Source organism: Cupressus sempervirens, chromosome 3, assembly GCF_028749045.1.
Source record: "Cupressus sempervirens isolate cs-2001-9-10 chromosome 3, ASM2874904v1, whole genome shotgun sequence".
NCBI classification, from domain to species: domain Eukaryota; kingdom Viridiplantae; phylum Streptophyta; class Pinopsida; order Cupressales; family Cupressaceae; genus Cupressus; species Cupressus sempervirens.
In genome coordinates, this window is record NC_143120.1 from 589,996,800 (window position 1) to 590,021,277 (window position 24,478).

At 35.6% G+C, this 24,478-nt stretch overlaps 3 protein-coding genes across 4 annotated transcripts in view; 1 reads left to right on the forward strand and 2 right to left on the reverse strand.

Moving 5' to 3' along the window:
* The window catches only part of ERS (glutamate tRNA synthetase), a 116,106-nt gene that overhangs the window by 14,311 nt on the left and 77,317 nt on the right, over window positions 1-24,478 (forward strand). Inside the window, exon 2 of the mRNA XM_089821056.1 lies at window positions 23,816-23,934. Within this exon, the coding sequence (XP_089677182.1) occupies window positions 23,816-23,934 (119 nt within the window). The remainder of the gene's footprint in view (window positions 1-23,815; window positions 23,935-24,478) is intronic.
* On the reverse strand, window positions 15,777-18,415 carry LOC149568047 (uncharacterized). Its single transcript, XM_089821053.1, has 5 exons — window positions 18,043-18,415; window positions 17,775-17,927; window positions 17,226-17,626; window positions 16,683-17,088; window positions 15,777-16,548 (listed from the first exon to the last, which is right to left on the reverse strand). Exons 1-5 carry the CDS (start codon window positions 18,254-18,256, stop codon window positions 15,968-15,970), a joined length of 1,755 nt encoding a protein of 584 aa, XP_089677179.1. The 5' UTR covers window positions 18,257-18,415; the 3' UTR covers window positions 15,777-15,967.
* On the reverse strand, window positions 18,411-19,563 carry LOC149568048 (uncharacterized). 2 transcript variants are annotated; one of them, XM_089821055.1, is made up of 2 exons: window positions 19,249-19,563; window positions 18,411-19,054 (listed from the first exon to the last, which is right to left on the reverse strand). In XM_089821055.1, the coding sequence occupies exon 2, from the start codon at window positions 19,023-19,025 to the stop codon at window positions 18,411-18,413; it is 615 nt and encodes a 204-aa protein (XP_089677181.1). In that variant the 5' UTR covers window positions 19,026-19,054; window positions 19,249-19,563. The 2 variants fall into 2 exon arrangements, with proteins under 2 accessions (XP_089677181.1, XP_089677180.1); XM_089821054.1 differs by having other exon boundaries at window positions 18,411-19,057; window positions 19,249-19,562.

Below are 24,478 nucleotides of genomic sequence, written 5' to 3' on the forward strand. Positions count from 1 at the left end.
CATGATAATTTTTGTCACGAGTGATGAATCCTTTTGGTTGCTCAATATATACTTCTTCAATTTGGTTGTTTAAGAATGTTGTTTTGACATTCATTTGATGAATCTTCCACCCTTTGGATGTTGCAATTGCTATGATAGTCCTAACAGATTTGTACTGAGCGACTGGAGCAAATGTTTCTTCATAATCAATTCCTTCTGCGAGAATCCACAGGCTACAAATCTGGCTTTGTATTTTTCAATGCTGTTGTCTAGTGCATGCTTGATTTTGTATAGCCATTTAGAAGAAACAACTGATTTATTCTTTGGTTTGGGTACAACATCTCACACATCATTTTTTAGTATTGATTGATATTCTTCAATCATTGCATCTTTCCAAGATTTGCTTGATAAGGCTTCTTCGACATTTGAAGGCTCTGTTTTGATGAGTTTAGAGAGTAGTGCTACATAGCATGATTGATTTCTTGTTCTCTTGCTTTCTCTTGACTACTTCATCAGGTTCTATATGATTTTCTTCTATCATTTTTCTAGCCCAAAGTGGTCTCTTTTTGTTGTTAGAATTTTCAGTATTCTCTGAATTAGGAATAATAGGTGTAATATGTTCAGTATCATTCTCTCTCTCTCATTCTCTACTGAATGATCCTCATCTAGTTCAATAGTAGGTTTTGCATATGATTCATCAATGTTGTTTGAAAGATTAAAGGCGATGTCTTCTTCAAATTTTACATCTCTACTGACTTCGATGGTTCTTTGACCAGGGACATAGATCTTGTAACCTTTGGTTGATTCATTGTATCCGATGAGTATACCCTTCATTCATTGTATCCAATGAGTGTACCCTTATTTCTTTAGGAATATGCATATAAACATGACACCCAAATATTCTTAGGTGGCTTAAGTCTGGTTTGATGCCTGTAAATACTTCTTTGAGAGTTGTATTTTCCAATATTGAGTGAGGACATCTATTTTGAATATAAACTACAGTATTAGAAGCTTCAGCCCAAAAAGAGGTATGACTATTTTGGTCATGCATCATAGATCTGGTTGATTCAATAATGGATTTGTTTTTCGTTTTGCGACTCCATTTTGTTGAGGATTATATGGTATAAAAAACTTCCTCTTTATCCCAACAGTAATCCAAAAATCTTTAAAGATTTTTGAGATGTATTCACCTCCATTATCTGATCTTAAAGTTTTCATTTTTTATCCAAACTAATTTTCAATTAGGGCTTGGAATTCTTCGAATTTAGATAACACTTCAATTGATTCTTTTTTTTTAAGGAAATAGATCCAAGTTCTCCTAGAATAGTCATCTATAAAGATCACATAATAGAGACATCCATTTAGGGAAGGTACATACATAGGACCACATAGATCAGTACGAATAAGTTCAAGTACAAAATTTGATTTGTGTACACTTTTGGGAAAGGATTTTTTTGTGTTTTTACCTAGGGCACATTCTTTGCAAATGCCTAAATGATTAGGTTTGAGGCTAGGTAACCCTATTACAATTTTTCCTATTGATGATAATGTAGGGAAATGAAGGTGACCTAGTCTTCTATGCCATATTTCATTTGTATTTGATGTTTCATGATTTAAAGCTAAATTTTGCTGGTTACAAAGTTTATATAAACTTTCATCTCTGAATCCAATGGATATAGCTTTCTTGATATTTGAATTCTTTGGCCAAGATAGAACTTTATCTTCTTGGAAGGTGATTCGATACCCTTGATCAGCAAGACCAAGGATAGAGACCAAATTCCTATTTCTACTAGGTACAAATAAAACATTCTTAAGATGGAGAGTAATACCTGAATTTAGTTAAATTGAACATGATCCAATACCTTTAATCGGGTGTGTAGAGTTGTCTCCAATGGTTACTTCTTCAGAGGAGTATCCTTCAAAGCTTTCAAATTTATCTCTAAAGCCTATGATATGACGTGATGCTCCACTGTCTATAATCCAAGTATTTTTTTTCGAATTTAATTCACTTGAGAGTGCTAGTTAAAATGCAAAGTTTTCTTCTTTTTCATCTTTTTCCTCTTTGATTTTGGCTAGAGTTGCTTGAATTTTCTTTCATTTTGGATAGAAGTTATGAGTGTGACCAAATTTGTCACATTTGAAACATTGTACTTTTGATTGATCCCGTTTCTTGTATGATTTGTTGAATTCCTTTCTATTTCATTTGAATTTACCTTTATTTTCTTTATTGTTGGTATTAGTTTGAAGAGCTTGAATGTCTTCCTCTTGATTTAAGCTGATTCCTATGGAACTAATCTTGACTCTTCTTGAGTGAATTCATTTTTGAGTAGTTCAAATTTAGGAAGATCAGTTCGAGAGCTTAGACCATGAATAAAAGTTTCCCAAGATAGTGGAAGTCCTTTTAAGGCTATAATGCTAAGTTCTTTGTCATCTACTTGATTTCCAATAGTCGCAAGTTGATCTTTCAACTCATAAATTCTTAAGAAATAAGACGTAATTGATTCTCTATTGTTCATTTTGATATATAGAAGATCTTATTTCAATGTTAGCAATCTACTAGTGTTGTTAATTCGAAAGTATTCTTAATTGTAGAAAACATCTCAAAAGCTGTTTTAAGACTAGATATAGAGGGGAAAATGTGGTCCTTCACAGAATCTATAATAATCTTCATGGCTTTGTTGTTGTGCCTCTTCCATGTTGTTTTATTTGGATCATTTTCTGATATTGGTTTATTTGACTCTATATATTCTTCTAATTCCATCTCTTGTATTACAATCATAACTCGAATTTCCCATGATGAAAAATTTGAAGCTCCTTCAAATCTATCCTCTAACCTTACGTGATTCACCGTTTTGAATTGAAGATATTTAAAATCTGATATTAATAATTCTGAGATCAAGTTTCTCTATTAGGATGGCTTTGATACCATGTAAATCTTAAGGATCTCTGATAGAGATTCTTATTGCTCTTGATATTGTTACCTAATAGATAATACCGGAATGTCTAGTATATTGATTTCAGACTGAATGTCTGATATACTATTCAATGGATGTGATCAGACTGCATACAATTTAGTACTGTCTGATATAATGATCAGACGGAGAGGATGTACTTGTAATAATAATCAGAAGTAATTAAACTGGAACATTGGCGATTATAATTGATGTTCAGTCCATCCGCATAATTGATATTAAGTAGGAGAATGAAAGAGTACATGCCCCCATAGGACCATGTCCCTATGTGGGTATGTAGTTAAGAAAATCTGAAACATACTTAATCCATCATTTAAAATCAATCAACATTTGAATATAACATTGCATTTTATATATATATGTATGTGTATATATATGTATATATATGTGTGAGTATATAAACATACATTTGTACTTGATATAACAAGTATTAATGACTTCTCTAATATATAAATAATCATGTATATATATATATATATGTATGTATAGAGACAATCATATATAGAAATAGTTATCCTGAAGCTATATATTTAACACCTTTTATAATAGAAGGTTTGATATTTAAATAATCTCCTTATTCTTTTTCTTTGCTTGTAATAATAAGAGTCGGGCCCATCCAAATAAAATTTTTAAACCAAAGATATGTGCGTTAAAGCTCAGACGAACAACTATTGAACCTCAGATGCAAACATTTAAACTATAGGATTTATGAAAATTTAGAATATTATAATTTTATTTCCAGATTATAATTTCCAAATAGCTCACACTGGGAATAAACTATAATTGACAAATGCCTCACCCTGCAAATCCTTCAGTACTGCAGTTTTGTCTTTGAAGGAAGACTTCTCCAATTCGTTGCAACTGTAGACTTGATTGCAAATCTACCTTATTGAGGAACCAAGTTCTAGCTCCTTGCGAACTCCTAAATGTTTTTGTTTGTAGAAATATCCAGCTAGTTCAAATACCCTAGGCAAATTATCAAACAAATAAAAAGCAACATTCGAACATAATGAACAAGAGAAATTCCCTTATTTGTTGTTATCTACCCTGGCTCTAATACCATGCCAATGTATACCCAAAAAAATTAGATAAACAACAATATTAGAGAGAATAGGAAATACAAAAGACACAAGAAGTTATCCTGAGAAAACCCTTCCACTTGAAAGGAAAAATCCAGTCACACAACAAAAATATCACTTTATTGATAAAGAAATGTTCAAGTGTACAATGCTTTTTGCTTGGTAAATATATATAAGGAATAAAGAGACTCTTCATTACCCAATTGAAGGTCTCTTCAATTTCCAAATATACAACTCTTTATATTTCCATACGGATGACTCATGACACTTCACTATATATAATATTATTTCAAATATTATTAATAATGTCTTTTTCAGCCAAAGATGACCATTGTTGGGTGGATATTTTGCAAACTACAGTTTGGGTAAAATCCACTCACAAAATAGGTAGACCAGCCATGGCATGTGAGATAGAGTCTCTTCTACCTTAAAGGGAAGGCTCCCCCTTCTCACTATTCCTTGGAATAACTCAAGGTAAGCAAGAAGTTGAGAGATTTTGGACCGTATTACCAATATTCTTTCCTCTTTAACTTTTAGAAAAGAATTCACTTACCCACGGAGCAAGTAGTGGGCAAGATGAAACCTCTAACTACATTTCTATCTAAAGTTGTAAATAGTGATACTGATAAACCAACACTATCCCAAAGGCTAGCTGAAAGCATACCAGTTTGGCTCTAAGTCAGGTCTAAATCTATGCTATAAGAATAACTTTTATTATTAGGGCACAAAGACTTCTAGAAGTAAAATTTTTAACTAATTTTGTGATTTAAGAAAGAGATACAAGCTATAGTCAGAGCTCCTAGTCTGTGTATCACCAAAATTGCTCCCAGTCAAAGCTTCGACTCCGATTGCTTGACTCTTTATACTCAATTATCAAGAACACAAAAACACATGAATCAAAGATAACAAAAGAAAATCATAGACAAAGATTCCAACTTGCACTAATCACAATTACACTCAATCAAAGTTCAACTCCAATTGTCTCTTTGTATTCACATTTCTTTCAAAATAGTACTACACAATCAAAGTTATTGAAATATCCCGAACTGGATATTTACTAAATTTCGTCTCAGAATAGCATTTAGATAGTAAAAACATGGAACCATATCATAAATAACTAGCGAGGTAAACCATAGGAAATAATCCAACTGATAGTCGTCTAATTGTTTCCTCAAAATTGATATTCAAAATTTAAACCAAAGGCATAGGGATTACGAACAACAATAGAAAACTAGTTGATTCTCCAATAAATATAAACCCATTCTTTTTAGATTAATATTCAGTATTCCAAGCATATAGAAATGCATTATAGACCCATAATGATAAAACCAAAAACTTCTATACAACTCCGTAAACACGTTATTGTATTAGACATCAGCAATATAATAACCAATATAAAAAACCCCATTTTAAATACAGATTAATAGTCAGATTGGAATACTAGAATAAGAACCTATAAGCGCGAATGAAACACCTAAACGAATGTCTCTCGGGACAATGGATTTGCATCCACTGTTTGCCAGCACGAGGGGCTACGTCCTCAGACTAGCTAAAAGCTGAAGTTTTCTGAAAACTCTCACAAGAGAGAACTGAAATCTGGAATAATAAATCAAGCATGACCAACAATGAGCCTCTTTCCCCTTTTAATACACAAACTAAAACTCTTCGACTCCCCTCTGGCTTTCGTCTTATTCCCTTATGATTCTTCAACTTCCCTTTGGCATTTCATCTTATTCCTCCTTGACCTTTTGCCCTCTTTATAACATTAAATTGACCTTTTAATAATTTGAGTCTATGTCTCAGAGTCAATTTTAACATTATAAAAAAAAAGACTTCAATATTTCTAACGTCCCAAAAAGGGGACATTACAGTTATGCTTGCATAATTTCTCTAGAGCTTTTTTGCATACAATAAAAGATGATTTTTACAATGAGGGGGCACGCCTTTATATAGGCAAAAGAGTTGAGAAAAAGGAGGAAAATTTGGGAGCAACTCAACCAACTTTGACTTTTCCTAACTAAATGAGAGGAATTATTGGATTACATGTCATAAGGACATGCAAATTGTATTACATGTAACTACACAATTTCATGCAATACATCCTCTCCAATCTACAAACATGAAACTAAAGAAAGAAGAAGATGAAAGAGAATCGAAACAATTCTAAAAATTGTTCTTAAGTGCCTTAAACTTGATGATGACATCATGCATTTTAGGACGATCTAAAATTTCTTGTCTTTGATATTGCCTCTATTCTGACTGCATTGAGATATGTTGATTTTACAATTTTGAAATTCGCCGCGAGAGAATCCTATAGGTGCTTTGCTAATGATTTATACAAAGAAAACCTATTCATTATGTGAGAACCAAATTCTTCAAAATCTAAATCAGCATTAACTCTGACTGTATATTCTGAAATCATCTCCTCTATTGTGACCAAGTTGTCATGTTCTATAAGAACTTGGTATCCCATTTGTTCCAGGTTGCACATTACCTCAGTCTCACTTGATTGACAATCTTCTAAGGCTGCTTGCAACTTTTTTACGAGTTTCCTCAATGTTTCTTCCTTGTAAACCATGAGTGTAGAATATTTCGCAAGATGGGATGACATCACATGCAGTCGGGCCATCCAAATCAGAATTGACAATTTCATCCCAATTATTCAGAATTTCTTTGAAGGTGTTAGCATCTTGATTCAAAGATGTAATCAGATCATGCAACATCTTTTCAATACCTCTGATATGTTCAAAGATATTGACCGCATTTGTAATGTCCTAAACTCCTTTAGAGACAACTTCTCCAAACGAAGTCTTTGCCACTTCCATTATCCGTTTCTCTCGAGGTGTCTGAGATATAGTGACTGCATGTTGTGAAGACTTTTGTTGAATAACCTCATTTAGGCGAGCAACCTCTTGCTTGAGCTAATTTTTCTTTTCCCTTAACTCATGATTGCTCTTCGCTACATTGGCAAGTGCATCATGAACATCATGTAGACAACCCAACTGTGATTGCTTACCAAGTTCAATTTTGGTGAACTTGTAATCTGTATGGTTAAGTTCTTCAACTGGTTTGTCCACCAATGGTTCAACAACCTCTACAAAATTAGTTTTTTCAAAATCCACTATAATTCTTGAAACAATCCTGTCTTTTAGAGATTTAGACTTAGTTTTCTTGATAGGAAGATTATCTAGGGGCAACACAACCTTCCTTTTCTTCATAGTGATCTTGCCCAACCATGCAGGCAAACTAGAACCTTCATTTGTCAAATTAGGTACAATAGCAACTAGTGGCATTGATCTTGATTGTATTCCTGTTGCGACTAAATGTGCTTTTGTTTGCACAGCTATACCGAGAAGTGCTTGATGAGTTGATTCTATCAGGAATGCTTTAAAACCAGTCATTGAAGTATCAAGTTGGGAAACTTGACCTTCCGTGAGTGTTGGGGAAATTTTCAAACACATTTTCCAAATTCTTGCATTACTTAGCTATGAGAATTGAAACTTCTGAAGATATAGGAAGTGCCAATCTGTTTACCTCCAAGGCAAGGATGGTAAGTGTGAAAACAGTGGAGAATGAATCCACATCATCATCTATGACACCCAGAAAAGGTGTTTCCTGAATGGATGGACCTTGCTGGTTTATTGGTCGTGGAGGGGAAATGATCATAACCTCCTCATCCTCCTCTTCATCCTCCTCATCAGGTTCTTTTCTAGATTCCTCCTCATTAGGTTCTTGAGCTTGCACAGATGCTTGTGAGGGTTCTGGAGGTGATTTAGACCCCTTTCCGTCTTTCTACTTAAATTCGAGGGACTTAGCTGAAATGGAGGAAGATGCACCATCTTTGCTTGAAATTTCCAATTGGGATTTCCTTCCAGGTGGTTCAAAACTACCACTGTCTACCCCAAGCTTAGGATTCACCCTCTTTAGACCTTTCATCATTAACCATTTGTTGGTATTTGCCAAGATAGATTGAAATCTATCAAAAATAGATATGCCTTCTTGTTGCTGCCAATGTATAGGAAAAGGGCATTGCTTGTCAAAACCAGCATGATGGTATTCTAGAGCAAGAATATTGTCATCATCTTCAATCTGGAGATTGAATGAGATTCTGAGCATGTTAAGATCGATGATCTTCTATAAAGAGAGTCTCTAGTAGTCCATTTTCACGATGTCCAACCTCTTACGTAGGTCAATCCATATGTCCTCTATGCGATGAACATGGGTGAATGTTCTTTTGATCATTGAGTGCATTCCTCAATAATCAAAATCATACCTTGTCTTGAACTTCTTCAATGTGATAAGCTAAAGTTCTGCCTCCATATTTGTCACCTTGTAGACTAAATTGGTCATATACTGACCAATTACCAGGGCTTGGTTGCAGTGATACCAAATCCTGACTTACGTTGAGTATTCTAATATGACCACACTTTCATGAGCTGTCTAGCTAATTCCATCAGTATGATTTTATCAATAGCATATCTCGACAGAGTATATGGTTCTCCTTTGAAATAACCAACTCTCAAATAAGTGAAAGTTGGAAACTGCAAAAGGATAACACCAAATTGAGTTACCCTATTCCAAGCTTCATCTGACACTCTCTTGATTACCAACTGCTTATTAAACCGACACCTGAAATGTCCAAAAAATGCATCTTGGACTCTCTTATAGTGTTATTTGCTATGCTACAAGGTGATTTGATCATAATATTCCCAAATAGGAACTTGTAGCTGATCTCCTTTGGTTGAAAGCCTTGAGAAAGATCCCATGGATGCAACAATGTAGACCAAGTAGGAGTTCATGTAAAATGGTGCTGAGGTTCCCACATTAAGCAATTGCCCACAAAGTGCGGTACTAATAAGCTCTCCCCAGAAGATAGGTTCTTCATTATCAAAGATCTAGAAAATGAATTTGTACATCCATGGCTCGAAGTCACTAGAATCTTTAAGACCGCATATCCTGCTCAGGAGTGTAATCAAGTCCTTACATTCTAGATTGAAGTTAGATCTATGAATGGTTTTGGGCCATCTTGAAAAGCCCAGAGCCCATAGAATAGTAGGCCCATGGAATAGTAGCGGTGACCCTAACATCAATCTGTCTTAGAATAGTAGGGGCACTCTGCACGCACCAATAGATGTAGCCGGGTGTTGCATGCAGAGGGCCACCCTTGTTTCTTTTGATTTTCAACCAATATGCATTTATATACTTTTGATAATCTACCTTCTTCTCATTCCATAACTCCAAAGATGTCTCCTTTAACAAATCCACACACTTTGCATTTTGAGGAACTTTAAAGATCTGTTCAATAACCTCTGGGTCAAGGCTAAAGATGACCTTTCCATTTGCATTTTTGATTGTCTTGGTCTTTGGACTGAAATGCTGTGCACATCCTAAGATGGATTCTGGTTCCAAGGCAGCCATAGGGAAAGTAGACACCAAATATTGCTTTTCTTGATGGGTCCCATTTCATGATTTGAAGGAGCTTCGACCGTTTGTATGAAATCAGCCATGTAAATGTGTCCGATCTCTGTGTCAGAAACATTATCTAGAGGCGATGACACGTGAGATGCAGTTGCATGAGCTAACGCTTTGTTGTGTTGGTACTTCATCTTTCCTTTGGATTTCATAGATGAGGGCATATCTTGTGTTGCAACATGAAAATTTCAAACTGTGAACACATCATTAGAGGATATTGATTCCATAAAGACGTTGATTCTTGATCTGCAACAATGGATCTATGAAGGACAATATGCTTGGAGTACGGGTTCAAAGGTATTATGCAATGACTTTAAATGGAAATAGTAAGCATATGCCAATGGCTGAAATGAGATTCAGAGAGATGGAATACATGTGGGTGAAGGATGAGTCCTATATAAATGCTTTGAGGAATGAAAGCTGGGCATATGGAAATGCATGTGAATAAGAATTTTGACTTTTAAAGAGTGACCTTTAGCCAAAATTGGGTTCTCTGGACATGTAATCATTGTTTTTATGTGAACATGCAATTTGGTTTGGAGGATGGAAATACATGCAAGTGTAGATGAGGGATGAGATTACATGTAAATGCATATGGAGAATGAGATGCAATATGCTATGACATGTAATGGTGGATTTGGAATGAAAAGATGCACTTGCATGAAAAGGTGAAAAGTGGAATGAAGTGAAATGATCTTGTATTCTTGGGGAAAAACTTGCAACTTCTTCGAAAACAAAACAGCAAGCAAACAACGAACGAAGCTAAACACAAAATGAAAACGTACCTTTGGTCTTTGACTCAAACATGCCAAAACCAAAGTTTCTCTCCTATACAAATCCGAATTTAGAATTTGGGGAAATTCTAAACACTCAAAAATGGAAGTTCTCATCTTATTTAAAGGAAAATTGCACTTTTCATGGTACATCTTGAGACAAATGTACAAGGATGAAGAAAAAGATGCAATGAAATAGCAAGATAAGTATGAATTGACAAGGAAAGTTGAAAATGTCTACTTACTTGGAGATCAAAGAGCCAAATGTGGAAGATTAATAGGTTTAAAGAATGAGTCTCCTCCGAATTCGAATCTTCAACCAACTATTTTGACCTCCTCCACACTTGCATATGATGGATATTAATAAGCAATCAATGAGGCATTTTTGTATGTATATGCCAAAAACGTGATCTTTAACCTCCAATACACAAGCCATTTTTGCAAAACACCAAACTCTTAGACAATTTTTTGCAAAAAATGTGATCTCAACATGCCATTACATGAGTCAATTTTGGCGTTAAGAGGCAAAAACATGTTAACCAACAGCAATGACATGGATTGAAATGCCAAAACGATTTCTGCTTGAGTAAAAATGTGATAAAAAATGCCCCAAATCTGGGCGTTTTTCACCAAAACGTGGCTTCAAAATGCTTTGAAATGGAGCATTTTTTGCAAGGATTTCAATGCTAAATGCATTGAATGCATTAAGAGGTAAAAACAACCCTAGCTGGAGAGATTTCATGCCATGGAAAGGGCAAATCTGAAGATTTTTAGCAAAAACGTGTTCTTGGAGAGAAAGAACATGAACGTTTTGCACTTGGAAGCCAAAATCAGGATCTTAAAATGCATTTGAATGTGTTTCAAAGGAAAATCACACTCTATAAGGGAGTTTGCATGTTTTAAATGGGATGAAACTTAGTCTCTTATGCAAATCGCACTCTTGGAGTGCATTTGCATGTTTTAAAAAGCATGCATTTGATGTCTAGATGCAAATCGCATTCTAGAAAGGGCATTACATGTTTTAAAAATTGGTCAGAAAAAAACATTAAGTGCAAAATCACACTCTCCAAGGGTCATTGCATGTTTTAAAGAGACCTTTAGATGCAAGTCACATTATAGGAGACCCATTGCATGTTTTAAAATACATGCATTTACATGTTTAAGTAATTCAAAATGCCTTTCTAGTACATAATCGTGGTCTCTAGACGCATTTACATCTAAATAGGTTGAAAAACATGTATATGCACAATTTAAATGATCAATTAAGTGCATGTCTATTTGATTTTTGAGGAAATATCACTTAATTGGGTCAAAAATAACATTTACACTATATAGCTTAATTACTATGTGCAAATATCATTTCAAAAAGTAATATTTAACTTAGATGTTTTAAATTAAACATAAAGTAACTCAAAAATAAATCAAACTATATAGTTAATAAAGTCACTTAAGTGAAAAATTTAAAAAGCAACTAAACATGAAATATAACATAAAGTGCACTATAGTCACTTAAGTGATAAAGCAACCAAAAAACGTAACATAAAGTAAATTTATGTTATATTTTTTAAAAAGTGAATGTTAACATCAAAATATAACATAATTTTTTAAATCATGCAATTGCATCTGGAGAGTCCACCTTTTCGGCACTAAAATGGTCATATCTTTTGATTGCCAAGTCTGATTAAGCCCTAAGATAGACCGAATCAAAGAAAAAATCGAAAGCAATGATTTGAGCAAAAGCAAAAGACCAAAAGCAAACAAACACACTTAAAAACGCAAAAAATGACGTTGAAGGCTCAAAAAATCAAGCATAAGCTCAACAAATAGAAAAACTTAAAGGACTTGATGAAAGCCTTCAGTAAAACAAATCATTATATCAATTGGGGTCAATTGGTTGATCAATGTCGACCAATTAAATAATTAATCAACTCAGAGAAAAACAAAACTAAGTTGAAAAAGTTTCGTATTGTTACTTGCATTTTGTGGTGACAAAATGTAGGACAACAACCATAATGGTCATAACAGTCATATTTCTATAAAATCAGAGATAAAAATCTCTATGGCAGCTTCCTTGTTCAACAATAACATGAATATTAAAATCATGATCAATATTCAAAGGTATAATCATAAAATATTTTAAGAGTGCCCATACTTATCTCTCAAATGCACCAATCATTCCTTTGTTAGCAGCAAAGTCAGTAGATTGGATGCAAAAATCAGTTTGTACTGTTTTGCAAATTTCAACACATGAAATCTGCCTCTCCAACCTCTACTAGAGCTTCCTTACATGTGACTCTCAAAAAATAATTCTCCCAACCACCTGAAATGCAGCAATGAGTGCTCAGATCACTTATGAATAGAATGACCTTGATCCTTATGAATCTTATAGGTAGCAAGCATAAACATAAGGCACTTCTTAAGATTGCAACTTAAATTATAAGTGCCGATACACAAAACTTTCAATAAACACCAAGCTGTAATATCTTCCCTTAGCTGAATGCACTCAACTTGATTTTTCTTTTTCTGAAGAAGAATAACCCACTTTTCCTATTCTGATTCTGGATCTTTACTAAACCTGGCTCTGATACTGTGTTAAATTATGTGACCCAAAATAGCAATGACACAAATATCAGGTATTTAGGAACACAAATAACAGATTTACACAGTTATTTACCCTGGGCAAGGGAAAAACTCAGCCACACTCAAAATTAGATCTCTTTAATGAATGCTCAAACTGGATACAATGCTTCACAAGCTTAATCAATGACAATTTAATCAGGATTGTTAACACTTAACAATCTACAATAGAACCTACAACATTTTGAGTATAGCCTGCATCACATCTACAAAAAGAACAACATAAAAAGTATCTCACAAATTACAATGTCTCTCTCAGATCACTATATGTAACACCAATTACAGTCTAAGACTAATACAATAATAAGCAAAGATAATATGGTCTGAACAGACACAACGTGGTACCAAAGGCATGATAACTGTTCTCTATATCACTGACAATAATGTAGCACACTCTTGTTGAATGATCACCATATACATTAAACACAACACTGCCTAGAGAGATCAAAATGACAGGTAGCCAAAGAGTCACCACAAGATGCACCGCTAACTCCTGTCGGCAGTTAAAAATCAGAAGCATACCAACATTCGTGCAGCCTATTTCTCTTTAGTATGGAAAAACAATGAAGGAGGAAGATGTCCACCGCCTCTTTATGGCCAGCCAGCACGGTTATCTTTATTGAACTCAAAGTTCGATGCCAAAACATAGAGGACAAAGATGGTAAGAAGGGAACCATTACACATCTGACGCTACAAAATATGAACTGCATCATAGTCATAGTGAACCACAAAACTTCTGCAGGTATGAATGATATCTTGTGAAGCTGCCAGAACATTAGCAATCATGTGTACATCACAATAAGGTTCAAGTCTTTATCAAGTATAACTATCAACACTCGATGACTAATATCACTAGCTCAGAATTCACTTGGTAACATCACTAACTCATAATGTGACTTTACTAGAAATGTAAACCTTGTTCTAACATCCTCACAAACAAAGTCAGATAATAAAAGCATGCTGAGTAGCTGATCGATCTCCAACATTTTCCCCTTTATGAAGTTAATCTGGATAAAGGATGGAATGATTCCTGGAACTAAATACAATAGGCCAACTAGGAATCTGATGAAGCATCTAACCAAATTACTCACCCACCTAACACACACCCAACTAGCTGCATCAACAGTTTTCTTGATTGTTAAACTCTACAAAGTCTATTGTATCACATGGGAAAACATATCCTGACTTCTATGCACAATGAGAGAATGATTCTCCTTTGAGAGTCCACCTTCTTTTGAGCATGTTAAAATCCTTCCCCATGCATGCACATTGAAATAGCAAACCTCCTATGAGAATCTGCTTTCCCCAGAAAATGTCAATATCGTTTTTTAGTGATTGGGGAACTAACTTTCTTCTTTGTTGTATAATAAAAGAAAACCAATGTATATATAGTAAACTATTTTAAAGGTTAAACTATCCACAAAACAAGTAAATGTACATTGTGTGCACCTATTCAGAATTCTAGAGGTTACACCATCAACAAGTATTGCCAAGCCCTCTCTTGCTCCATGGTGGGGCATAGGTATGGTGGTGTTTCTTCAAAGTATATCCTATCTTAGAGTGAAAACTTAGCCTAAAATGTAGAGTTTTTCTCACCTATATCGCAATGCCCTACCTAAAAATTATGGAATTACATTGCAAGCAATATGAGGAAATATTTGTAACCTTTACGTGAGTTTATCATCACAGATGGATTGCTTCATTACATGCAAGAACAATATTTACCATTGTTACACTGGCTTTGGGGCACATGGGGATGGCAAGATGGGGGGAAAAAGTGCCTCAATTTGGGGAGGGTGGGGGAATGTTGGGGGTAGGATATAACAGGTTCCCTTGACATGCCACAGTTAATTCGGGCAGAAATTAAAACTTATAGAGTTATGGTCCCAAACTTAAAATTGTTTTGTTATTTCCACAGAGGGACTTCTCCAAATTAACAGTAGCAGCCATAAAACTTACTAATTCAATATAGTGTGTTAAAGCAATAACAGTAGTAGATAAAATGTTACAGAAGTGCACAAAAGTTCAATATGTACATGGAAATCTTGACCTCGCAAATTGTAGGTGTCTATGTTGTTACACTCTTGCTAGGTTTGTTGAGCTACAACTGCTGCTTCTCTCCTTACGTGAGATATGACCACTGTTCTACTAGGTCACTATCGGTTTTGACTTAATAGCCTTTCAGATTCATTCAGCTACTCACTCACTCCTGACTGTGTTCACAACCATTGATGGGAGTAATCCATCAGTCTTAGCATTTGTTCATCATGGCTCGGCCCTCTTCACAGGTGAGTTAAGATAGCTAACACCAACCCTGAATCATTTCCACTTGTTGGCTTTACTGGATGCTATGTTCTCTCTCAGGTGAGTTAAGATAGCTAACACCAACCCTGAATCATTTCCACTTGTTGGCTTTACTGGATGCTATGTTCTCTCTCAATGCCGTTCCCTAAAATGTTCAGGCTGCTTGGCAATTAACACAGAGTTTCATTCACAATGCATGTTAGATACCCACAAACTCAGAGCATTTGTATAACTGGTCTAATGTAAGCCCTCTTCACAGGTGAGTTAAGATCAAAGAAACGTGAATCGGAATCGGCAAGGTCGAATCGAATCGTGAATCGGCAATGAATCGGCAATGAATCGGCGATGAATCGGCAAATTTGAAAAAACCCGTTAAATTTAAAGATTTTAACAATTTAAAACTTATTTCATGCACCCTTTATTGAATATAACTTAAGCACACTATAACATCATCAAATAGAAGTTAAAACTTAACATACATAAACATGAAACATAAAATCCATCACATACGTAACTATGTTATCTAAGATTCTAAAATGTAAATTGTAGGCTAGCTGAAGTAAATAGAAATCAAATGATCATAATGATTTAAATCATAGAATGTATGTAAGATGATCCATAAGACATCAAATCATAAATTTATGTAAGAATCTAAGATGAAGATCCATGAAAGTTTGAAACTTTGAAACATATGTCTATCAATGATTCAGTATCAATATCTGTAAACAAAATATAAAAACAAGGCTCCAGCTCAAGCCTCAGGCTCATAGTCATCATCATCCTCAACATCATCCTCAAGCTCGGCTACAGCCTCAGCCTCAGCCTCTGAGTATCCAGTCTGCCTAGTAGCAAGGCGTCTAATGTAGGTCCTAGAGGACTGTCGAGCCATATCTCCCGCATATAAGATGGGCTCACGAATGTCGCTAGGGCCTGTGTCTGTGCGTGCACGTGTGCGTCTACCAATGCCTGAAGAACGTGCTCTAGCTGCCTCAGCCTCTATATCGACCTGGTCAATCCACGCACGGTCTTCCTCAGTGAAGACTGGATCTACAACCTCTGTGAGCCACTCTGATTCTGGATCAATCTCCTCCAGAATGATCGGAGAGGAGTCAGTGCCCAAAATCTGTCTGATCCTAAGACGGAGGTTGTAATGAACGAAGACAAGATCATTCAACCTCTGCACTGTCAACCTGTTTCTCCTCTTCGAGTGGATGTGCTCGAACATGGACCAACTGCGCTCACATCTAGAAGCGCTGCTTGGCTGACTCAGAATACGAATGGCAATTTTTTGAAGTTTTGGGGTTGTGGCCCCAAACATTTGCCACCATCTATCTGAAATAAGGGAAAATAAAAATAATTAGTCTCATTTACAAATTACAAATTACAAGTTAACTCTAAAATTACATAATCAACTTTAAGTTTAGAATCTAGATTCATGAACATTGAATATATTATTTAATTTTTACCTGGCTGTATTGTTTCCCGAGCATCTATGGCTACCCTGCTAGAGAAAAGTGGCCCTTCTTTATTATTGAACTTATCAAGCTCAATAATTGCAGCACTGCTATCCTCATCAGTACTCAACCTCTGGATCACTGTATATAATCCGGTGAGAACCTCCTCATCCGCCTTGAAGTCAGGACGGAAATGAAATGCCGAATTCAAAAAGTAAGCTGCTGCATGGATGGGTTTGTGGAGCTGATTCTGCCATCTCCTATCAATGATGTCCCAAATAGGGGCATACTTCTCCTGCACTCCTGCATACTGAGCTTTAATGGCCTCCTTGGCCCTATCCATGCCCTCATATATGTAGCCCATAGAGGGCTTCTCCCCATCAGCAGTTCGTAGGAGAGATACAAGAGGCTCAGTGGCCTACATATAAAGTAAAACAAAAATTTGAGTCAAAACTTAAACATAGAATAATTCAATAATATAAGGTAAAACTAAATCATTAAACAATTAGCATAGTAAACTGTAAAATATTAAATGTTAAATTGCAATAAAATTACCTTAAGTATTTCTCTAGCAGGTTTCCAAAAACCATCATCATCAAATATGCAATCCACCACATCTATCCCTGCAGTGGTCGTAGCATAGGAAGATGAAATCCACTCCCGCCCAACAAACATGCTCCTCAAATCATCCCTTGATGTCAACAAGGACTGCAAGGTGATGAAATTCGAGGCAAACCTCGTGATCCCTGGACGAGCTAACTCTTTGTCTCCTGTGTACTTCCTCATTGTGCTAAGGACAAATGAATGATTATAAATAAACTTACATATGTTTTTTCCCCTTTCCACACATGACTTGACCCACTCAAGTTTGCCAATTTCCTCCAACATGAGGTCAAGGCAGTGTGCTGCACAAGGGGACCAAAATATGGTGGGGTGCCTCTCCATCAAAAGTTTGCCTACAACAATTTTAAGATAATTAGAAATTCAAATTTCAAACATGTTAGAACTTAGAACTTAGGAAACTTAGAAATTCTAAGTTAGAATTAGAAAAAGTTCAAAATTCAAATAAATTTATTTTCAAAACTTAAAAAGTTAAAAGTTTACCTGCAGCAACATAACTTGCTGCATTATCCGTTACCACTTGCACCACATGTTGTTCCCCCACCTCTGCTATAACTTCCTCAATAACCTCACATAAGTATGTGGCGTTTTTTACATGAGCAGAAGCATCAATGGATTTGAGGAACATGGTATATCCTACAAGTAACAAAACAACGAATTATAATTACTATTAGCAATCAACAAATCAAAATTTGAAATAGTCAATCACGATTCAAAATTATGTATGTAGGAAAGTAGAATGATCAATCACCTCCACAGGATACAAGAAAATTGAGGAGTGTTCTTCCCCTCCTATCTGTCCAACCATCAGTCATGATGGTGCAACCCTTTTCGATCCACTCCTTTCGGTTGTCCTCAAGCTCATGCCTCATATCCTCAACCATTTCCTCCAGGAGGTATCCACTCAACTCAGCCTCAGTTGGGGCTTTAAACCCCGGACCACAAATGGCAACTGCATCTATCATGTTCTGCCAATAAGGAGTCCTGTCACAAATAGATAATGATATTGATTAGAAATTTAGATGTCAAAAACTAAAATCATAAAACAAGTAGATATAATTAAAGTTTTACTTTTACTTTTAACTTTAACTTTGAAGATAACAAAGAAAAAAGAATCAATTACCTGGCTGCAATAAATGGAATGTTGCAAAAGTACCAGAATTTGCAAATCTCTTTTCTGGGAGCATCATGAATCTCCTTGTTCAAACCCATGCCCTCAAGCGTGGGTTGGGAGCCAGGAGTAGTGCGGGGCACAAAGTAACTATCCATTCTGCTTTTTCGCACTCTAGGCCGCAATAGGTTGGTGTTGGACTCTGTCTCAGTATGAGACCGACTACCACTAACACTCACATGAGCACTAGCACTAGGATGAAAAGGAGGCCTAGAAGAACCCTCCCCAACACAACCTACGGATGCGGAAGCTGATGCAGATGTAGATGCGGTTGCGGATGTGGGAGCACGGGAGCCAATACCTCTTAACCCTTCAAGTTGCATTTTCTTAGTCAACTTGTCTTGTTCAATTTTTTCTAATGCCACTAAACAAGAGCGTTTTGCCTCAGCGGTTTGTTGAGTGCAAACTGTGACATCATGGCCAGGTATGCCAGCAATGTGGTATTTCAATCTATAGATACCTCCCGAATTTATTTTTTCTTTGCAAAATATACATTTTGTTTGATATTTGGTTCTCCCAGGAAACTCTTCATTATATTTCCAGCATTCATCTTTTTTACCCATTGTGGAAATTGGAAAATGAAAGCAAAGGGCTGCTGCAATAAAAAAATTCATGTAAAAAATCAGAGTTTGCAACTAATAAACAAAAACTACAAAACAACAAACCCTAGTTTGCAATTTAGTAAAACTAAAAATAAAAAACATTCAAGATTTGCAAATGAACACTAAAAAAATTTAACAAAAAATGCATACTACACTAACATGCAAAAAAAAAACCAACACTTACCTCTTGCAAATGAGTTGAGGAGTGTTGATATTGACTCCTTAATGCTCCCAATGCAATTTATGGCCTCCCCAAATGGACTTCTGATCTCTTTGGTGCTCTTCCTTCTTGCCGGTTGGAAACCTATGGATTCTCTTTTCTCTTCTTCTCTCTCACTCTTCCTCTCTTCTACTCATACTAAGCAAATAGAAGGCTCTTTAGGGTTATAACAAAGAGGAAAGTCAACTTAGAAAGCAAATAAAACATGTGTTTTTTTTTAAAAATTGAACTTTCTATCCTTGCTGCCGCGGCCGATTTCTGGCGATACTCGATGGCGATTCTGGCGATTTTTTCCATGAATCGCCGATTTTGGCGATTCAGGCGATTCATGCGAAAAAATCGCCACCAGCGATTTCCGATTCCAAAAAAATCGGGAGCCATGAATCTTATCGCGATTTCGGCGATTTCATGGCGATTTTTGGAACTATGGTTAAGATAGCTAACACCAACCCTGAATCATTTCCACTTGTTGGCTTTACTGGATGCTATATTCTCTCTCAATGCCGTTCCCTAAAATGTTCAGGCTGCTTGGCAATTAACACAGAGTTTCATTCACAATGCATGTTAGATACCCACAAACTCAGAGCATTTGTATAACTGGTCTAATGTAACTTTTGTGGCTTCCTGTAGAATCCTGTATACTGTGAGTCCCATTTTCAATTCCTGTGCACGTTAGTTTCACCTCTGCCTTATTCGAAACACCTCTGTTTTCCTCCCACACATTAGACCAACTCAAGTAATACTTGTGCATGCAAAGCTCTGAGGGTTTTGCTTGCTGGGGGTCGAATGGTATCACTTTCTACAATTTGCAAACTGCGTGGACTCCTGTGCGCATCTGCTCTTCTGCAACATAACTAAAGGATTTCTCAGCCCCTTTGAGACAACTATTCCTGGGCAATTCTTTCAGTGCCGAAGAAGAACCTTCCTAGAAAGCTCTGACATTACAGAGGTCACACTAGTCTTAGAGAGCAATTTTTTTCTCCTTGCCGAAATATTCTCCCTACAGCTAGGCTGAGCCTTGCCAATTCAAATATTCCAAAACTTTGTAGTGTTCAGACCTCTTGGCTTCCTCAGTGAAGTAACCAACTTGGCTATGGGTCCCTCTTGTTCTTTTTACTTCTCTTTACACATATATGTGTGACTTAATTTAACTTTGGGAAACAAAATGCATATATGTATTGCAAAAATCAATTTTTTAAATGCAAAGAAAAGAGGTTGAAAAGAAGTTATTTAAAAAATTCTTCATTTTCAAATTTAGAGGGGGACATTACAGGAGAGGAGGAGGGGGTATTGTTTGAACTTTGTACTATATAGTAATTGAAATGTTATGAAAAAATGTACAATAGTATAAGAAGTATAACAACAAAATTGCAAATACCAAATACTAAATACTTGAACATTGCAAAATGAACATTGAATATCAAATCTCTAATTCGAAATTAGAATACTAAATAAAATTGTCAAAGCAGAAAGTTAAAGATTTCATCATATAAAAAATATCATAAAGATGATTAGAATGAGTAGCATGATATCAAAACAAGTACAAAAAGTAAAGATGTAGTGAAGGAGGCCTCTAACCCTCCCTCAAGGGAAACTCTTCATCATTGGAACTCAATAAACTGGGTATAAAAACATTGACTTGGTTTGACACACTTTCCCCATCAATTTCTTCTTTTTTAAATTTGAAAGTGGGGATTTGGGGGCAGCGACCCCCAATGGGGTCAAGGGGCGATTCCCCTTGCAAGATCTTGAGGTAGTGCCCTGGGCACGTTCCTTGTTGCAGTATATGATGGGGTCAAGGGGTAGCGGCCCTTTTCCCAACCACGTTTTCCCTCTTTTGTGGCCTTTGGATTCTTCAATTTTGTAGTTTTTTTCTCCCAAAGGTGATATATTTGACAAAATTTGAAATATGCATTTTAAAAAAAAAACACTTTATGGTGCATGGACATTCCTGAGATGGTTGAGGGATGCTTGGGCATCCCCATGTTGTTCTAGGGATCTTAATTCGTCTTGGCATCCTCGTGGTGCAAAGGTGGTAAAAGGGTGGTGGTGGGAGCCACCTTGTCCTTGTCTTGTTGTCCTAGGGACTTGCCCATCTCAGGAATGCGGGTGTTTAGGGGGGGATGCATCCATGCATTGCATTGGTAATAAACATCACATATTCTTGGATGGTACTAACATATTTGCTCAATACATAGCAGCCTTCTTTGTAACTTTCAACTCTCTGAAGTGTCTATAACTAGGACTTTGCATGATTTACCCTAAAGTTTCCAACTAGGGTTTTGATTATGCTTGGAAATGGCAATTTGTAACATTTTCTACAAGGAAGCTGCCAATTCCCAATGATTAACATAGATCAGTACGCATTTAAATTAGATTAATTTAAGAATCTATTACTGGTTCATATTGCATCGTAACCCCTAATTTCCCACATTTCTCTTAAATATAACCTAAAGAAGAATGCGGATTTACTTGTCCTTAGGGTGCTTGGACAACAATCTACAAGTAGGCCCCTTCAAGGTTTTGGGAACACATATTCATACCCATCTTAGGACTTCTCGCCATCTTGGGATTCCCTTACCTTGCGATGTTTTACTCTGCCTTACCTTGACAAAAACAGCCTATCCTCTCAAGTGTATTAGTGAGTGATCAAGGAATGGGCTAAGAGTATACTAATATCTCCTGTATTATGAAATAACTCACACACACACAATTCTGATTCCCACTATTATTTACTGATATATATATATATATATATATATATATATATATATATATATGTATGTATGTATGTATGTATGTATGTATGTATGTATGTATGTATGTATGTATGTATGTATGTATGTATGTATGACCATATGTCGCCCCCCTTAATATCTTGCAGATATAATATTCTGTAGATAATAATTGGTTAATATATACATTAGAACATACTTTTTTGTCACATGATGCTTGCCAGCATTATACTATAATTTATTTCCTATGATGAACGCAGGTGATCTATATATATATATATATATATCTATCTCAATGTGAGGGAGAGGTCACATCTTTTAATCATAAATGCCTCTTTCACAAGAAACAAAACCTTTTACCATTGACACCCTTGAAAGAGTGCAACTTTTTATCATTTCTGCTATTTGAAAAGGACACAACCTTTCACAATCAGATCCCCACTTCTTATTAAAATCATATCTGTACTTCTGATTCCTCCTTTTTTAATTACAGAACAAACACTAAACTCCTTGATCCTTTTTGGATGCCCATCTCAAATGAATCCTTATCCCTTTTATATCTTCCCATATGATGGAGAGGTCAAACCTCTACATCATGTCCCTACCTATTGGCAAGAGTCACAAACCTTCATAATTGTCCCTTTTTGAAGAGTCACAAACCTTCATAATTACAATCTTTTTGAAAGGTCACAACTTTTTATAATTACAACCCTTTCAAAGAGTCACAACCCTTCACATTGACAACGCTTTTGAAGAGTCACAACCCTTTGAAAGAGCTACAACCCTTCATCATGCTGCCATTTGAAAGCGTCACTTCCTTATTTTCTTCACATTCATTTCTTCTTCCATTAACCCTCCTTTATTTAACTCCTATGCTGTCCTCTTCTTCCTTGCTCCCTATCCCTTTCAAATGAACTCTCCTTCCTTTTACATTTTATTTTGAGCCGAGTCACATTCTTCCTTAGATCTTGACCTTTCAATACGTTTAGTTAATTTATATTATATTGTATTTTATAATTATTTATTAATTATAATTTTATAATTATAATTTATTATTAAATCCTATTTCAAAAAGGGAACATCACACTCTTAGTGTATCCTCAGTTTGCATCTCACTGCCTTGGGGAATTTCAACATGCATTCCAACTTGCCTACGTGGTTTCCGTGCTCACAGGAATAAACTTGTTACGTGATCTGGACTGTGTTGGAAAATGGAAGAGCAAAATGTTGAAAGATACTAAACCATAACATAGCCAATAACACAGAATGATAATAATAATATTAACCTATTTGGGATGATTACCCTTACAGCACAGTAAGACTTGTATAAAGCCTTTCCAAAACATATCTCCTCAAACCACTCAATACCTAATATGACACTTATTAAACATTTTAACCGCTAACGTCTCTAAGTGACTAAGGTGGCTTTATTACAAACTACAAACCTTGTTTTCCAACTAGAACTTAAAAAAACACCAAGTTGTCTTGGAGAAAACCCAACATTGGATGAAAAACGTCTGATATCCCATTATTTGTCATATATACATTTTCTTCTCTTTGTTCTATGCCCTGGCTGCTGAATTAACAGAATGTATGTCAGTTATGTATTTTAATGACCTCTACTCTTGCAATTAATTAGTCTGATTGAAACATAGACTAGCTTGCATTGCTATATATGGTGGAGTTCATTTCAAGGTATAGCATTGAAATCTTATCTCTTTAGTTTATTGGTTTTTTTCATTGCAATAGTAGCATGTCTGCAAGCCTAATCCAGATTTCGTATTCTCCTTCACCAGGTCCAAAGGAGGTAAATTCATTCTGCGGATTGAAGATACTGACTTAGAAAGGTCTACTAAAGAGTCAGAGGAAGTAGTGTTACGTGACTTGGCTTGGCTGGGATTAGATTGGGATGAAGGTGATTATGATGAAATCTTCTGAACACTCTCAGGTTGTCCAATTGAATAACAGATTTTTCATGTGCTTTTTCATTTGAAATTTCATGCATTTTTTCTGTGTACAATTATATTTCTGGATGACACCTTTTACATACATTTGGCTTTTCATGGGATGTATATATTTTACCTTCATGTTTAACTTACACAATTACATCACATTCAAAGCATGCATTCTATGCAAAATATTCGTGTAAGCTTGTGTACAAATATAATTTGACAGTAACTGAGAGACTGTCACCCATTTGCTATGAGTGAAAGAGTTTTTATTATCTTTGATAATTACTAAAGATGCGATTCTGTCAAAATGGTTGATGCTAACTGTTATAACTATTTATAACTGTCTATATAAATTTTTTTAAGCTTACATTCTGAGAAAGTATAAAGCAGTCTCATTGTTTATCATAATATGTAATACTTGCACAATACACTTGTCGTATTGGCCCTTGAGACTAATACAAAACCTATATTGGATACAAAGGTCAATAGGATGATGGCTACTTTATG

Coding starts and splice junctions, on each gene's coding strand:
- LOC149568047 (XM_089821053.1), bottom strand. CDS start 18,256: ATGATAGATGCAGTTGCCATTTGTGGTCCGGGGTTTAAAGCCCCAACT. Junction 17,627..17,774: donor AGCAAGTTATGTTGCTGCAG/GTAAACTTTTAA, acceptor AAATTGTTGTAG/GCAAACTTTTGATGGAGAGG. Junction 17,089..17,225: donor CTGCTAGAGAAATACTTAAG/GTAATTTTATTG, acceptor CTTTATATGTAG/GCCACTGAGCCTCTTGTATC.
- LOC149568048 (XM_089821055.1), bottom strand. CDS start 19,025: ATGGGTAAAAAAGATGAATGCTGGAAATATAATGAAGAGTTTCCTGGG.